This window comes from Meriones unguiculatus, chromosome 2 (genome assembly GCF_030254825.1).
Source record: "Meriones unguiculatus strain TT.TT164.6M chromosome 2, Bangor_MerUng_6.1, whole genome shotgun sequence".
Lineage (NCBI taxonomy): Eukaryota > Metazoa > Chordata > Mammalia > Rodentia > Muridae > Meriones > Meriones unguiculatus.
Window position 1 is genome coordinate 64335076 of NC_083350.1, and position 17825 is coordinate 64352900.

The following is a 17825-nucleotide window of genomic DNA, read 5'->3' on the forward strand; positions in this document are numbered from 1 at the left end:
GGCATTTTGAGTCGTTTTTGGGGATACCTTGGTTTTCTTGAAAATTTAAAAAAAAAATCAACCCCCCAAAAAACCGGGATCTGATAGGCTTGCCAACATGACAGGTAAGAACTTTCTCTCTCTCTAATTCTGTCACGGAGAAGGCCAAGGCTGGGCAGGACGTAAGGAGAGAGAGTCCAGGGACCCGTGTGCCCTTCGGGGCTCGCCAGTCGAGGGCTGTTTTCGCTAGAGCCGAAGCCCTGGCTCCTGGACCATCCGCCGGGGAGGCTTCCGGGGCGCGCGCCAGAGGACTGCCTTGCGCCCTACCTGCCCTGCCCTGGACACAGCCCTGGGGCGAGGCATCGAGGGGCCGTCTCGAGTCAATATTGGGATTTTTCATAAACCGAGGAATGGGATTTTAATTATTCAGACATCCAGCTCCTCTGGGTCAGCCGCTGTTGGGATGGTTCTGGTCACACGGCGTTAAAGGGACCAGCCGCCTCTTAGGAGCACCGGGAAAGCGTCCTAGACATCCTTTGCAGTTGAACGAGACGAAGCAGACTTGGTAGCGCGGGGCATCGATCGCCGGTGCCCATCCGGACCCTCCTCCTCCTCCTCCTCTTTCCCCGGGCCTCCCCCCCCCCCCCACCTCACCGGAGGCAGGCTCCCGCGGCTCAGCCCGGGACCTCGTGTCCTGGCACCGTGGTCTGGGCTGCCTATTTCATGAGGCCGGGGTGAACAGGTGCGAAGTGCGCTGGGAGCATCCGGCCCCCACAGCAGCGCGGGGGGAACCATGGAGAGCGAACGTGACATGTACCGCCAGTTCCAGGACTGGTGCCTCAGGACTTACGGGGACTCGGGCAAGACCAAGACGGTGACCCGTAAGAAATACGAGCGGATCGTCCAGCTCCTCAACGGCTCCGAGGCGAGCTCCACCGACAACGCCAAATTTAAATTCTGGGTCAAGTCGAAGGGTTTCCAGCTGGGCCAGCCGGATGAGGTCCGCGGGGTAGGCGGCGGCGCCAAGCAAGTGCTCTTCGTGCGGGTCAAGACCACGGTGAGCCGCCTTCTCTGTTATTTGTCTCCTGGAGCAGCCCGGAAGGGAGGGCGGAGAGAGGGGGAGGCAGGGGGGATGCTGGAGCCACTGTTGGCTCCTACCCCCCCTCAGCCCCCTCCCCAAGTCGTCCCCAGACGCAGTGGCCGGGCGTGATTTCCCTTCTAGAAAGTCTTTGTGGTCCCTTATTTTAAAGCGTCAGCGAACCCGCAGAGCCGGCGGCCCTCCCTGCCTCCGGGCTGCGCTGCGCCGCGCTGCGGGACAGTGGCTGGGAGCCTGTCTTCCCCGCTGCTTCGGGTGTGCCTGGTTGTTAACCCAGCCAGGCCATTGTCCCAGGTCCTTCGCTGGGAGCCTGACGCGTGTCCTACCCCCTCCAGGGCACATGAAGGCCGGGGCTAGAAGCCCCAGCCGCAAGCTCGGAGAACCAGACGAGGCTGATGGATAGGCTACTGTGTCTCCTCATTGGCACAAAGCTCGAAGGTGGCGGCGGTTGAGGTGGATGTGGGGACACTATTGAGTTTTGTTGTGAGACTGCCAGCGGGGAGACACAGGACGAGTCCGCACGCCTTGCCCCCTAACCCCCCCGAGATCCTAGCAGCGCCTGTTTGGTTGGCAGATAAGGTCCTGGACATTCCTCCTCCCCGCCCCCATCCTCTTCCTCACTTGTACCACGGAAGCTTCCTCAGCTAGGCGATGCACAACAAAGAGGGACGGTTTGGGGCGCGCGATCTAAGGGTGCATTTGTTCCTCCTCCTGGGTTGGTTCTAGTCTCCTACCCACAAAGCTGTAGTGAGCAAGGAACTGGCTGTGGGGGACCGGTACACCTCATTCTAAAACGCAGACGCTGGGAGGCTGCTGCAGCATCCGCTTCCTTTGCAAGAAGATGGGAACAGGGGGATCCAAGCAGTATCTCGGGTCAGGTGTATAACACCTCGCTGCCTTAGGAGGGGTGCTCGCGTAGCGTGGGGGTGGGGGAGCTCTCTGGCACCCTTTGTATTTTTGTCTCGCTTTGGGATTTGTTGAGCTTGGCTCCTTCCCCCCCAGTCCCCCCCCCTCCTTTTTTTCACTGGCGGCTGGTTCCCCGTGCACAGCTCCCCGAGGATGTTAGAACGAAGGCTTCTGAAGGAGAAGGCTATGCTTTCTCTAAGGTGCTTGATTTTGGAGATGTACGCATGAAAGGCTCTTCCAAGCTCCATCTGGAGGACTCTGGCAGGTTTGGAAAGCAGACCTTTTTTGGTTCCCCACGATTAACTGGGAATGGTTGCTTGAAGGTTGGATGTTTCTTTAGGAATTTATATGGAAGATGTGAAAACAAAGGTGAACCGGACACAGAAAAAGTTTCTTTTTTTTCTCTTTTTCTTGACGTGCAGTTTTTGAACAGTGTGCAGGAGGTGGCTAGATCTAAATGATGAATTTGCTTTCTCCTGCAGCCCAGAGAGCTGCTTAAGACAATAGTGAGGCGGTAGCTTGCCTCGCTGGATTAAGATGTCAGAGGAAGGCTTATTTACATCTGCATGAGCCAGAAGTGAGTTGTAGAGAAGCAACTGCTTTGTTTCATTTGGATAGAGACTATTATTAAGAACTGGACTGGAAAATAGTTTATTGTTAAGCAAAGCGAATTAGAATTGTAGCTGAGTGAGTAAAATGTTATATTTATTTCAAGTACTTTTTAACTCTGCTCATATGTAAATATTATGTACGTTACATTATATATCATTGCTAACCAGAAAGTTTCTCAGCTTTTCATTCTTTTGGGGTTAAATGTAGATGCTCTGTTTGGGTCCAGTAGTTTATACTTGTATAGATTTGATTACAAACATTATGTGTGTTAAAATATTTATCCCTTTGAAGACTAATTAAAATTACTGATAACATAAACTCTATAAAGGTTATAGAGGCACCAAGACAATCGTGGGTGTGAGTTATTCAAACCAGCATTCAACATGCTGTGACACCCATATTTTCATGTCAAAAAAAAATAAACGTGGGGTTGCTAGAGAATTACTACTAAGTCATCTAATAGGAAGTGACAGCTGCGGGAGGAATAATAATGTGGCACGTGTTTCTCTTTTCAGTAAAGATTCCATATATTAAAGGGAGACAATGTGATCCGCCAGGTGATATTGTTAAATGATTTCCAATGATTTCCGTGTAGTATTTAAAGCACTCTGTATTCATTCCATTCAAGCCTATTTTGAAATGTTGAATAGGATTTTAATTCATGAGCTCTTCTACTGTTCTTTATGAATTTTTTGTGCTTCTAACACAGAATTATAGGCTCCACCTTCTCTAAGAGACAGCCAATCACAGTTTCAATTGGTTAAAAATAAATAAAATATCCCGTTTATCATCTTCCCTAATGTATGAATGCATTTTCCTTTAAAAACCAGGTTCATTTGTCTTCACCATGGCATGAATACAAACACCAAAAAGACAGAAATATGTTTTCTTCTCTTTGGAAGCATGAATTGCATACACTGGGTGAAATGAGGCACTGCCTTTGAATGGTATTTTCAAGTAGATGAAGAGTTATTCTGACCTCCTTGGAGTCTGAGGGATACTGGCTAGCTTTTCTGTCAGTGAGATATGCTTGGCTCCTGATGTTGCATTAATCCACTGCTGCTGATAATTAGACATCATTACTACAGCAAAAAGGGAAAGAGAAAGAGGAGAGGACAGGCCTGAGCTAATTAACTACTTTCATTAAATGAAAGAGAGACAGAAAGCAACTGGGAGGGTATAGAAGAGTAGAACAGACACACTACACAGGCTTAATTGCAGCGAGACTGTCTGTCAGTCTCCCAGTTAGAGGAGCTGGTTCTTTCTACCTCTTATTTTTTTCCAAAGAACAGATGCAGTTTTGCTGATATTCTTGCCCTGAACCCTGAACTTTAAAACTGAGCATACAAACAAAACAAAACAAAACAAAACAAAAAAACTGATTTAAAATAAAAACAACTGGAAGGGAGAAATATGCCCGTTTATCTTTGCCCTGGCCAGATCTGAAGCTGAGGGAACTTTCTGTCACTGATGTTTAGATAACTCAGTGGCCTAAATGACACTGTTTGGTCACCAAGCAACTCAGCCATTTTAGGTCTGGATCAGACCTGGATGAGTACTCACATGCAGCTGGGTTAGCACCCCATCTGTTTCTACTTTGATTCCGTGCAAGCACTCTTCGTACATTGTTGGTTTTTTTTTTTTTTTTTTTTTTTTTACATATATATTAAAAGTATAAGAAATTCTGAAGAGTGAAAGGATGGATACCTTAAAGCTCTGGAAAAAGACTCAGCAAATCTGACAGTGATTGTAACAAACTCAGTCAGAGATGATTTTAAATAAATAGGAGTGTAGTTCTCTTTATTGCTTTGATAGTTCATTATAAGCTTTTGATCCTGAATGATATTTTGTTTTCTGACCTCAACTAACGGTAACATAGTTACAGTCTGAACTACCACAATACATCCTACCACTTGATAGTATGAATAAGAAGTTAAAAAATAATAAGAAATCTTATTTAATCTTTCTGCATTATGACCAATGCATTATCTTGTATTTTTTAAAACCTCATTACATTTTATGGAACATTTAGTGAGAAATTTGGTAATCCCATGTTTGCTATCCTTCTTTTAGTTTTAAGGTACTGAATGCTGAGGCTGAACAATCAAGGCATAGAATATTTTGACCTCTATTTGTAAGGGAAGATACCAAGGTGTAAATTTTGCTTCCTTGTATACTGTCATCTATATTTACTTTGCTGTGGGCCATAAAATGCCTTTTTTATTCCACAAGGGAATATGCAGTATCTTTAGTGATGTGATTTAAAAATAATTATTTATTCAGCCCTGCAATCTGTAGCCTCAGAGTTCATACTGTTCTCACTGTGCATACTACTAATTGATGACTGGAAAGTGATTACAATGAATATTCATGGACAAAATCATAAACAGCATTTTGTTAGTTCTCTGACTATGGTCTGGCTCATACATCCTTTATTCTAATCAAATGAGAGAAATAATAAATGATGAAGAATCTGCACCTGTTTCTTCCTCTTCTAACATGATGCTTTGGGAAACATCTAATATATTAGGCCTTGATGTGAAATTTGCTACAGACATCAGAGAGGAGGAACTGTGCCCTCAATCCATCATCCTCTGAGCTTATAAAAGAGGCATAAGTCATCATTGTGCTCATGCTTTTGCTAATCTATTCTCATATTGAACTGGTTGCCATTGACAGCCAACACACAGCATATAGGATGTAAAACATCTGTTTGGAGGGTTGAATAGGGCCCAGAAATAATGCCAGAAGTGTTGCTTATGAGGTGTCTTTAGTAGTTCCTTGTGGCATTGTCATGAGGAACAAACCTTCTATGATATACTGTGCCTGTGTGAGCTCTTAGAGACACTGAGACCTTCCGTGCAGGCCGCTGGAATGTGTATCAAGTGACAGGATACTTAGGAATAAACACCCATGAATATATGGGCTAAGATGAGGACCCTCAGAAAATAACTCTTGACTTTTCCACGTGTTCTTCATTCTCTTAATAGTAAATACAGTGAAGAGGAGGGTGACCAATACTTAGAATTTGCCTATTTTATTTTGTAGAATTGCTGTAGAAGACAGAGAAAGGTGAGGAAGCAGATACTGCTGCATACAGTAAAACTTTCAAGACCTTCAATCCTGTGTCAGGATCATATAAGTATTTTTCTCATAGCTATTGTGTTTGCTGACTCCTCCTCCTGCTGCTCTTCTCCATCTAAGTAAGAAGGTTCGAGATGAATTCAGTATGGTTTAGGTTATATCCTTTTTAAAAATCTCTGTATGACAATATATGACTAATCAAAATGAGCTGGCAGGAAGCAAAGCATTCTGTCAGGGTATAGATCTTTGAACATCATTTGATCTTTGCTCTGCTATTAGAAAAGCTGCCAGTTAGTTAAAGTCTCATATTTGTCAAATATTAGTAATATCACTTATCTGGTTTTGCATAATAATAACTAATAAGATGTAACATGATCTACATAATATGTACTAATATTGGTTATATCTGATACATTGGTTTATATGTTAGAAGTATGTGTCTTAAGTAACATATTCCTGGCACATAACACATGCTAAAAAAACCCAACAGAAATAGTTATAAATATTAACATAGAATTCCAAGGGGTAATTATAAATTAGACATATGTTATGGATTCAAAATCGTATCAAAACATAGAATTAAAGCACAAGGTCCATGTTTGTGTATGTGTTTGTGTGTGTGTGTGTATGTGTGTGTCATGTACATGTGTATTGTTTGGGTAGTTAGTATTATCATTTTGTAAACAAACAAAATTTAATTTGTAAATTGTATGTATTCTTGGGATTTAAGACATTTTAGTGAATAGATGAAAGGAAAATACTTACTAAATGTCCCATCCAGAAAACCACCACCATCACTTACTTTGCTGTCTATCAAAATGCATATAACCAAGATATATTGATTGATAGTTTATAGGAACAGGCAGAAATAATATCACCATACTGGAATTGCAATGTTATGCTTATTCAAGTAAAAAAATATAATATTACCAAAATGTAGCAAAATACATTAAACTGAAAAAATTGCTAATAGTCAAAAATTATCAGCAAAACCAAGTGGTTGAATTATGTTTTCTTTTAAGTGAAAATTTCAATTGAATATGTCACTATTAACTTTCTCCAAATATAAAGAAAAGGCATGATTTTCCTTTCTTCAGATCTCCTTGTCACTTAGCTCCTGGTTTATGTTGCATTTATTAGGTTAAAATTATTATGTGTTACATATCAAATATTTATTATATAGTGTACTTGTGCTGTCAGGGTCTTGGTTCTCACAAGGTTTTCCTTTGTCCATGTCTAAAAGTTTCTCATGTATTTTTACCTATTTTTCTTTACCACTGATTTCTCAGGTTTGACTAATTTCTAAAACTGATCACCACTCACTCTTTATTCAAAGAATAGTTTGTGTGTCCCTTGAAGCCTGTGTTAATTGCAAAGAGTCTTTCTTGGTCTCTGAATTTAGATAACTTAATGATAGATTCTTCCGGTTTTCTCCATCAGAACTTTCCACATCTCTCTTGTATCATGTTATGAGGAAAATATTTTTTTTTCCGATTTCATAAACTGTGTACTTCTTTTTCTTGGAATGAAGTCATTCCTCTAAGATGCACCAAATTCTTTATCACTCTGTTCTTCCATAGGTGATCCCACTCATGCACTGTTGGAGTTTCCTGAAAATCTGAGTTATATTTTCTATTGCATGCATCCACTAAAATATTTCAAAGTACTGCAGCTGAAAATACACAAGATATACTTTTTCCCTTCATTTCAGACCCCATCCTAGTTTCTATAAACTGGAATCTCTCCTTGAATTCTCATTTTTCTTCATGACCGGCAACACAATTTACTTATTTATGTAAGTCAAAAGTCTGGGTGGCATGGTGGATTGTTCCTGCCACCGACTTCATAAACAACTGTCAGATTCTCAGCAGTTACTTATGCACCATCCAAGGTGCAAAGTACTTGGTAATTCAGTCATTTCTCTAAAAACTGTCTGAAGATAGAGAGTCAAAATGTGCCACCTGAAGTAATGTGAGGTTTGATTGTGTTCACTATGAAACAAACAAGCATTGTTTCCTAGTCAGCTGTTTTGTGACCAGTTATTCATATTTATGTTCATATGAGAGGATTTTTTTCTCCCCTCCACATGTATATGTCTGGCATGCAAACATGCATGAGCATTCATACACACAAAAATAAATGAACCTTTATAAAAGAAATTTGAATACATGAATATTAAAGTAACAATTGAATATATATATGTATATATATCAGGAGATAGGAATGTTGGATCATCTGGCAGTTATTATTATTATGTAATTATCAACTATTTGCAGTGGCAGATGTAGCATTTTTCAGTTGTATCTATAGAGAGAGAGAAAAAAAAGCACTCTTCAAGGCCAAGAAACTGACCCTATTTTTCCTTCAAGAGCTCTTCAGAGTTGGAGCTGGAGCATGACTCAGCGTGTAGACCCCAAATTCAGGTCCTAGTCCCTACCATGGGCAGCTGAAAAGCACCTCTAACACCAGCTCCAAGGGATCCGACGCCCCCATCTGGCTTCTGGAGGCACTGCACATACATGCGCCTTCCCATTCACGCATTTACACGTATGTGTAAATAACATACTCAAAAACGTTTCAGAGCTCACATAGCTTATTTAAGTAACTGAAAATATTGAATGTTAATGTGGTTGATGATAATGTTTTATTGATACTTTATGCCTATCAAGTTCTTACGTTAGGCAAATTATTGAACAATTCATTTAAAATGAAATGTTACCTTTAACCTTCACAATCGTCCTAAATCTCTCTCTCTTTCTTTCTCTCAACCCAAGTTTCAGTATTTTCTTCCTTATGTTGATAGCTTACCTTCCACACTCTCTAGGACGCACACGTGCCAATTTCTGCATATACCTATCGTCCTGATCCTTAGTCTATAATTGCCTCATCATAGAACACTGTGATTCACACTTTACACTTCAACTAGCATACTGTCTCCTGCTGTATTAGGGGTGCCTCTGTACTTAAAATTCACAACGCAAATCATAACCCTGTAGATTCACGGCATACATAAAACAATTGTGCAAACTAGATGTTTGTACCATTGGAGAAATAACTTCAAGGCATTTTTAAGGTCTGCTAAATAATCTAGAATAACCAAAAGGTAGAACACAGAGATGATGTTGAAAAGTCAGCAAGGGTGAGATTGTGAGGAGCTTCTAGTGCTAAATTTGTTTGTATTTTGTTCTGCAAGGAATGTCATCTGCCCAAAATGTTATAGCAGGGATGGAAAGACGTGAGTAGGTTTGTGGGCATAAACGGGATATTCTTCATGGTTTATAAATATCGACAAATATAAATTAAATGAGTAAAACATTAAAGTCATGCAGTTCCACATAATGTTTGAAATAACACTACAGGTATTAAAACTCATTATTGGGTTTCAGACGAATGCAATTCAATATCTGCTTATTAATGAGTAATTAAGCCAGGTCATACACATATCAGATTATTATTAATTCTAATAAAATAGTTAAAACAGGAATCTATTAAACTTAGGAAAAAAACAGATGGTGTCAAGCCACTTTGTGATAAATAGCATTTTTGACTTGAAATATCTCTGTAAATTGCAGATATTATCATTTAAAAAGCTTCAGCTTCCCTTAAAACACTGTGTCTGTGCTTTCGGGCAACAATTCAAATATATTCCTGAGTGGCTTCTTACTTATATGTTGATTTATTCCTATTAATCTCTCTGTGCCATGGACTGTCCCACAGTTGTCCAGTTTTTGTGAACTGTGTCAACAAAATTTAAAGGCAATTCCTATATACCCTGACTCTTGAGTAATCACATTTAATTGAGTGTGAGCGAGGCAGAACCTACACATATTCACAGCCAGGGTCAGTTTTAAGACAGGGATACTTCAGAGGTCTCTGGCCTAAGAATTTCATTCTTTTCATACCTCAGATTCCTAGGGAAAGCCACCAAAGGATCTGTACCTTCTCTTGGGCTCTTTTCCTTCTGTTGGTTCATCTTGTCCAATTTTGATATGATAGTTTAGTTTTAACCTATATTTTATTTTGTTATATATTTTTAAATGAATGAATGAATGAATGAATGAATGAATGAATGAAAACTTAGCCATTAGGGTACATGTTAACTGTTGAACTCTTTTACACCTGCTCAGAGAGGGGGAATTGGTTTTCTCCAGTACAGTGGCACTTGGTACTTTCAGGACTAGTCTCATGTTCAGGAATATTTGATCAACATATAATGTACTCCACATTTTTTATTTGGTTACATTTTTCTTTAAATTTGTCTTTGGGAACCGTTTTATTTTGTTTTGTTTTGTTTGTTTTGTTATTTTGGTTTTGGGAAGATTGTTGTACTTTTTGTTTGCTTTTGAGAAAAAAACTTAAAGTTGGGTTGATATGGAGTGGGAGAGGATCTAGAAGGACTTGGGAGAGGGAAAATATGACCAAAATATATTTAAATTAAAATTTGTTTAATAAAAGTATAACAAAAATATTAAAAATTTAAACAGGTTAAAAATAAAGGAGAAAAAAAAACAGCCTGGAATATACCCAATACCAGGGAGACCCTCTGCAGAGACAGAGGGGATGAATTTCTGAGAGCTGATAACTCTTAGGTTATTAAAACTATTGTTTTAATAGTTTGGCTGTTATGAATGGGCCTGGAACTTTGGGCAGAGTGCAAGGAATCTTATGAAAGAAAGGGAAGATAGAAAGACTTGGAAGGGTCTGGAGCTCCACAAGGAAAACAACAGAACCAAAAAAATCTGGGCCCAGGGGTCATTTCTGAGACTGATACTCCAACCAAGGACCATTCATGAAGATAACCTAGAACCCCTGCACAGATGTAGCCCATGGACTCAATCTCTAAAGTGGGTTCCCTACTAAGGGGAGCAGGGCCTGTCTCTGGCATGAACTCAGTGGCTGGTTCTTTGATCAACTCCCCCTGAGGGGGAGGCAGCCTTTCCAGGCCACAGAGGAAGACAATGCAGCCAGTCTTGATGAGACCTGATAGGCTAGGGTCAGAAGAAAGGGGAGGAGGACCTTCCCTATCAGTGGACTGGGGAAGAAGGCTGGGAGAAGAAGGAGGGAGAGTGGGACTGGGATGGGATGAGGGTAGGGCTACAGCTGGGATAAAAAGTGAATAAATTGTAATATATACAAAAATTATATTAAAAATTCTCAAAACAAAAAAGCAATAACAAAAAAGATTGCATCATTCATTAGACATTGCTTTCATTGCCTTTGCTTATGTATCAGTTTGAAGGGGTGCCATTTTTAATATTTTGGTGACCTTCTGTATCTTTTGTTGTATAGGTAGATATGCATTATCACCATCTTTTGGCTACTTGTATGTCTTCTTTCAAAAAATATCTTCGGTTATTTAATTCAATTTTTTAATATTTTCTTTTTATTTTCTTTTTTTCTTATCAGTTATATTTTATTTTATTTTATTTTATTTTATTTTTCAATGCAGTTTATTCAGGAACCTTGAACAATCCTCGGACCCTGGGGAAAGCCAGCCCACAGCTTAAATAGCCTCTGGGTAGCCAACTCAGGCATGCCACGTGGGCAATGCAGATAGGTCCACATACATGGAAGCAAGCCAGATCCTCAGCCTTAGCCAAATGTGGAATTGTTCGTGACAGAGAGCACTCACCATCGGGAAGGTGGAAGGCAGAAACCAGCTCCATCTTTAAGGCATAGCATTCCACAGCTCTCTACAGTTCCCCCTTTTTGTTTTAGACGCATCAGGCAAGAGTAGAGGTCTGATCTCTGATATTAGAAATAAATTGGGACTTTGTACCGATGTTCATTTAGGTGTCATCCACCCAAAGAGCATCAGACCTGTCCGATACCTTTTTCTCAGAGGCGGGACCTGGGGCATCAACCCGCATGCAATCAGACATGCTCTTCTCTGGGTCCAAAGCAGCTGACTCTGCCATAAAAAGCTAAAATGTTAATTTAATTTTTAATTTGAGATATTCATTTGCATTCTGTTGAGTTGTTTGAGTTTCTTACATATTTCAGACATTAATGTTGTGTCAGATATTTAGTTTTCAACCATTCTCTTATATTCTGTAGTTTGTCTTTGTATGATGTTGAGTTTCCTTTGTTGTTTGATGTTACATCACAACATTCTATTTTTGCTTTCATCACAAATGCTTTTGAGGTTTTGTCTAAAGAATGCCATTGCTCAGACAAAATTTCAGGAGGTTTTCCCCACGCACTCTTCTTCTAGTGCTTTAAAAGTTTTAGGTCTTGCATTTAAATCTTTAATTTATTTTGCTTCCATTTTTATACAAGTCAAAATGTATCCATTCAAATACACAATGGAATATTATTTAGTCACGAATAGTCATTTGGTCATTTGTGACAACGTACATAAACTGGAGGTCATGACTTTAATAAAAATGAGACAGACAAAGAAAGACAAATATTGCGTGATCATTCTCATACATGAGATTGACAAGAAAAGAATAAAAAAAGAAAAGAAATGACCCCTGACTTTATGGAAGTAGGAATGAGAATGGTGGTTTACCAGAGATTTGTGTTAATCATGGGTGGGTGAAAATGAAGAAATACTCTTTGGAGATACATAACCACAGATAAATAGGAAGGATGACTTGAAGAGGTTTTTTTTTTTTTTTTCTGCAGGTCTACAATAGCTACGAAGGTGTGATATATTCTTGAAAAACTTAGAGAATGGATTGTCAGTGCTCTTACCACAAACATGGGAACTATGGTCTGATGCACTTGTCAGTTAGCTGGATTTAACCATTTTATATTCCATGCATACTTCCTATATTATAGATGTATATTTATATATTATACCCTACATAGTAAATAGATATATTTTCATCTGCCAAGTTGACAAAATTAAAACATAAGAATAGCAGAGGGCATGAGACTCACGACCAAACTGTGGGCAGAGAGGAGGGAGTCTTAAGGAGGAAGAGAGAGGTGGGATTAAGAGGGACATGGAGGAGACATGGAGACAGGAGCTCCACAAAGAGACCAACAAAATTAAAAGATCTGAGCCCAGGGCATCCTGCAGAGACGGATGCACCAGTGGAAGACCATGCATGGAGAGGATCTAGACCCCTTGCTCAGGTGTGGCCAGTTGGTAGCTCAGTCTCCATGTGGATCTCTGAGGGAGGGGATTAGGGGCTGCCTCTATCATGAATTCAGTTGACTGCTCTCTGATCACTCATACCCTGGTGATATGGCCTTGCCAAGCCATGGAGGAAGGGGTTCCGAGCAGTCCTGACGAGACTTAGCAAGCTATGGGCAGATGGCAATGGTGGAGAACTCCCCCTTTCAGTGAACTAGGGGAAGGGGATGGGGGGAAGAGGTAGAGAGGATGTACTTGGAGGAGTTGAGGGAGGGGGGCTTCAATAGAGATATATAATAAATAAATTGTGAAGAAAATTAAAATTAAAAAAAAGAGCAGAGGGCACCTCCACATGTTGAGAGCACCCTTGATCAACATCTGACTAAAGCCCCACAATTACAAAGAAATAGATTCTGGTATCAAAAGATGAGGGCTTGGAAGTGGATCTTTACTAGGGGAGTATCCTGGGGAGAGACAAATTGAGCATCACGGGAAAAGAAGCAGAAAATCCAGTTAAAGCGTGCTTACTTTCTGCCCCACATATATTAATGTACAGGATATACATAATGTACAGGACATTTTGAGGCATTCAGTAGGTAATAATTTGTTATTCAGTAAAAGATAGTTATGACCTACACCTTTCCTGTAACATTTCCCAAGGCATTAGTGCAAGTAAAACAGGTTAAGTTAGGCTATGTTTACTTACTGTTGAAGAAGCAGATGGAAATAATTTAATGCTTATTATTCTCTACTACTTAAATCCTAGCCATTTTGTGGGTTTTGGTGATGGTAGTCCATGACAAGATAATCTATAATAAAAAAAATAGTTCATGATAAAGCATTTGAAAACTTTTAATGCCAATCAATGACATTAAGGCATATAGACATATATTTTTACATATACTACATATAAATATGTTTATAGTAGTCAGATATATTTGATATAAATACATGTACATATATAGTATTTGTATATCTAGATTTGTATTTTTATTAAAGTTTTCACTAAAAATTATTTCATATTAGTCGATCTGTCCCAATAAATTGCAGCGTGGCATACTGTTTTCCACAGGAAGAGGGAGACAGAAATGCATGTGTAAAAATGAATTATTATTGATAGAGTTATAACGTATATCAAAGATGTCTCAAAAATGTTTCAGCAAAATATGAACTTTTCTCATTAGATTTATTTTGCAACTTAATTTAGAAAACATATGTTAATATAAGGCCACGCCCTTACTGCTTGGATAATAGAGTATGTGAGATAGAAGTATCATAACGCATATTGTTGTTATTAGACGGAGACAGAAAACAGGTTTTCTTTTCACTGCTGAGATTGTTTTTTTCTTCCTTCTTACTGCTGTAGTCTGCTCAAGTGTTCCACTTGTCATAATTTTAATCAAACATTTATTTAATGTCATTATCTCCATGGTTATAGATTTCCAAGTATTTTGGAGCCATTAGAAAGCTGGAAGGCTCAGAAAGCTTCAGAATTTAAGTTTGGGAAGATGGCAGCTTATCATGAGTAACAAGGAGAAACCTGCTTTACAGGCAGAAAACTAATCTTTCTGTTGTTGGCTGTTTTTCTTCCTTTTAGTTGTGTTTTCAGGAATAAAAGCAGTTCTATTGATTAGTAAATCTCATTGTTGCATATAAGGCAATAGTCATAGAAATCACTTTAAGTGTTTTTATTTGTCTGTTTAGATGTCATTGTTGTTGTTGTTTTCTGCTTTGCAAGTGGTCAGTGGGTAGTGAGGCTGTCCCAAACCTGAGTGAGAATATGAAACACATGGGACCGTTCAGTTAGTTTTTACTGCCAGATGGATGGAGGATTTTAAGGGTTTAATCCAGGGACATGGGGCAAAGCTGAATGACCCATATGGGGATCTAATGTCTTGCTTGGTCATAACCATGGCATTCTCTATGCAATTGGCCTAATTAGATGAAGTTTTCAAATATACTATCAAAGGTCTGTTTGGCTATCAGATATGGGTCACTGCTCTTTGGGAGTCTGGGCTTATTTGCCTATTTGTGTTTGCTGAGGTCAAGACAGAAGTTTTTGTTATGTTTCTTTCAGCTCATTTTTTTTTCTTTATAAAACAATTAATTTATTTGCTCTTTAATTTGGAATATGTTAATTTAGAATTAGTGGCAACTTGAATAAGGGTAGAGTGACATTTAGTTTGAAGTTCATATAAAGGGAGTGTTTTCCATTTTTTACAAATTTATAATTAAGATAGTAAAAGAAGCATGCTCATAATGAGAAATATCTTTCTTAATCCACCTCCATCCACAAGTAAACAATTGAGATGTGCATACCTTTAAATATCCCTTTCCTTTTTATTAAATAAAGCAGGTGTTGCGAATAAGTGCTCTTTGTTCATTTGCATTATTTTTTGTTGACAATGTGTGATATGCAATTAGATGTACATCTTAGAATTTTCAGATAAGGGCAGTAGGACTGCATCCTAAATCCTAAACTTTAAAACCATGACATTCAATAAGGAGTGACAGCCAATCACTTTAATATAGCAAAAACTCAAAGTTCAGCTGTTGCCTACTGAAAATGAGGTTATTCCATGCAGAGCTTCACCGGTGAGCAAAAGTTCTTTGCCATTCATGAAAACACTGGCTTCTCTCTCATGGCTAATCATACCCCGAAAACGGGAGTACAGAAACAAACAAACAAACAAACAAAAAAAAAAAAAACAGAGAAGAGAAAGAGAAAAAATGATAAGTGACATTTGACCAGCCATAAAAGTATGTCCAGCAGAGTATTGAAGCAGATGCTGAGACTCATAGCCAAACTTTGGGCAGAGTGCAGGGAATCTTATGAAAGAAGGGGGAGACAGGAAGACCTGGAGGGGACAAGGAGACCAACAGAACCAAAAAACCTGGGCCCAGGAGTTCATTGCAAAGACTGATACTCCAACCAAAGACCATACATGGAAATAACATAGCTAAACCCTTGCTCAGATGTAGCCCATGGCAGCTCAGTGTCCAAGTGGGTTTACTAGTAATGGAAACAGGGGCTGTCTCTGACATGAACTCAGTGGCTGGCTTTTTGATCACTTCCCCCTGGGGGGAGTGCTGTCTTACCAAGCCACAGAGGAGGACAATGCAGCCACTCCTGATGAGACCTGATAAGCTAGGGTCAGATGGAAGGGGAGGAGGACATCCCCTATCAGTGGACTGAGGGAGGGGCATGGGAGGAGAAGACAGAAGGTAGGATTGGGAAGGGTTGAGGGAGTGGGCTACAGCTGGGATACAAAGTGAATAAATTGTAATAATCAATGAAAAAATATTTATGGAAGGTTAAAAACTCAACTACTAGAGTACCCATAGGTCGATATGCCACTCTGATGGCAGAGTCCTGTGTTTCCTAAGGGCTGAACTCTACTGTGAAGAAAGAGCTTTTCCTACTGATGTGCCCAGTGCCATCATTTAGTCAATGCCTCTAAGTTTTTCTTCTCTAAGTCCTTACTGAAAAAGACCCTATTATTTTGGTCTCTACTTGACTGACCAAGAGGAAAGCAGATGCTGGTTAGACAACTGTCAATGGTGGAAACATCTGCACTATTTCTCACTCTCAGTAATCAGTTTTCTAAAGATTCCAATATTTTATGAATTTTGTTGAGTCTGAAATCTCTACATATAATTCACTTATGTTCATCCCCGGAATCCCACTGCAAAGCGGATGAGAGGGGCAGAAACAATGACCATCAGAGAGGGAAACAAGTGGAGTTCACTCGTTTCATAAAATCGTGCCATCTGTTTTAGCCAGCATCTCTTGATCTTCTCTTCCCCTGCTGTCTGCCTAATACATTATTTTCTAAAGCATGGTACCTAGTACTTTTTCTTTTTTTTATTTATAATGATGTGATGATTTAATGTAACTTTTGATTCAGCTCTTCTGATTTTAACTGATTATCACTAACATTTTCAATATGCAAGTACATCATTGCAATAATTATATGGCTCCACAAATAATCAAGTACCTAACATTTTCTCCACCATTTCCAGGTAATGTGTTATTTCACTCATTTCCTGTTGAGGCTGTCCTTCTCCTAGAATTATGGTGATTACTTAACTCTAAAATATATGTGAGTGAGAATTAAACATTTAAAACCGGGGCTTTTGGGAAATACCTGCCTGAGGACTAAAAGTGAGTTTTAGAACCTGGAAGACTTCTCTTTTGCTCAGCATATCTATTTTTTTAAGGGCTTATCAGTCAACTATGAACCTTGTAAAAACAAGGGTGACTGAATCTTTATCAGTTTCCAGGGTGGACAGGTAGCTTCAGATCATCCGGTTCTAAAGGTAACAGTAAAAGTCCTAAAAACAGCATGAAGCACTGCTCCCTGGTAAGTGTGAAAAGAAATCCTTGGCAGGAGGACCACAGAGGGAAGAGGCTGCTTCTTGCCTTTCATTTCTGGAAGTTAAAGCACAGAGTAGACTTACTTGTGGACCTACTCAATGAGAGAGAAAAACAAAAACAACCTGCTCTCTGTCCAGTGAACAAGGGAAAGGGACTGGTGCTACAAGGGGAGGGTTGGGTGTCTCCTCCCTCCCTCTTCCTCCTCCCCCTCTTCTTTTTCTGTCTTCAATGGCTGCCTGTACAGGTTCTGGAGCCACATGAGTGCTATGGTAGTGCCAGCACCTACAGAAGGAGGGGAAACCCACATGGAAAATCTGTTTCTTCAGCCAAAGGAACAGGAGAAAGGGACCAATGGATGATATAGGTGGGAGAGATAGTTAAGTGGTGAAAGCAATGGCTGCTTAAGCCTGAAGTTCTGAGTTCAGATCTCAGCACCCCCTTAAAAACCTTGGTTTAGTTGCACTTCAGCCTGTACCTGTAACAGTGTGGGAGCAGAAATAGATGATCTCTGTGATTTTCTGTCCTCTAGCCTTGTTTCAGATTCAGTGAGAGACCTGGTCTCAAGGGAATAATGAAGAGGACTTATCTGGTCTTTGCTTGTGCACGTTTGTGCAACACACACACACACACACACACACACACACACACACCAGCCATTACAACTTCCCTTATCATTTTGCTCT

At 39.8% G+C, this 17825-nt stretch overlaps 1 protein-coding gene across 4 annotated transcripts in view; it reads left to right on the forward strand.

Moving 5' to 3' along the window:
* Nucleotides 1-772: 772 nt before the first annotated feature.
* The window catches only part of Nol4 (nucleolar protein 4), a 345385-nt gene continuing 328332 nt past the window's right edge, over nt 773-17825 (forward strand). For all 4 annotated transcript variants that reach the window (XM_060377625.1, XM_060377621.1, XM_060377622.1 and 1 more), the window contains exon 1: nt 773-1036. In XM_060377625.1, coding sequence (XP_060233608.1) covers nt 773-1036 — 264 coding nt within the window. The remainder of the gene's footprint in view (nt 1037-17825) is intronic.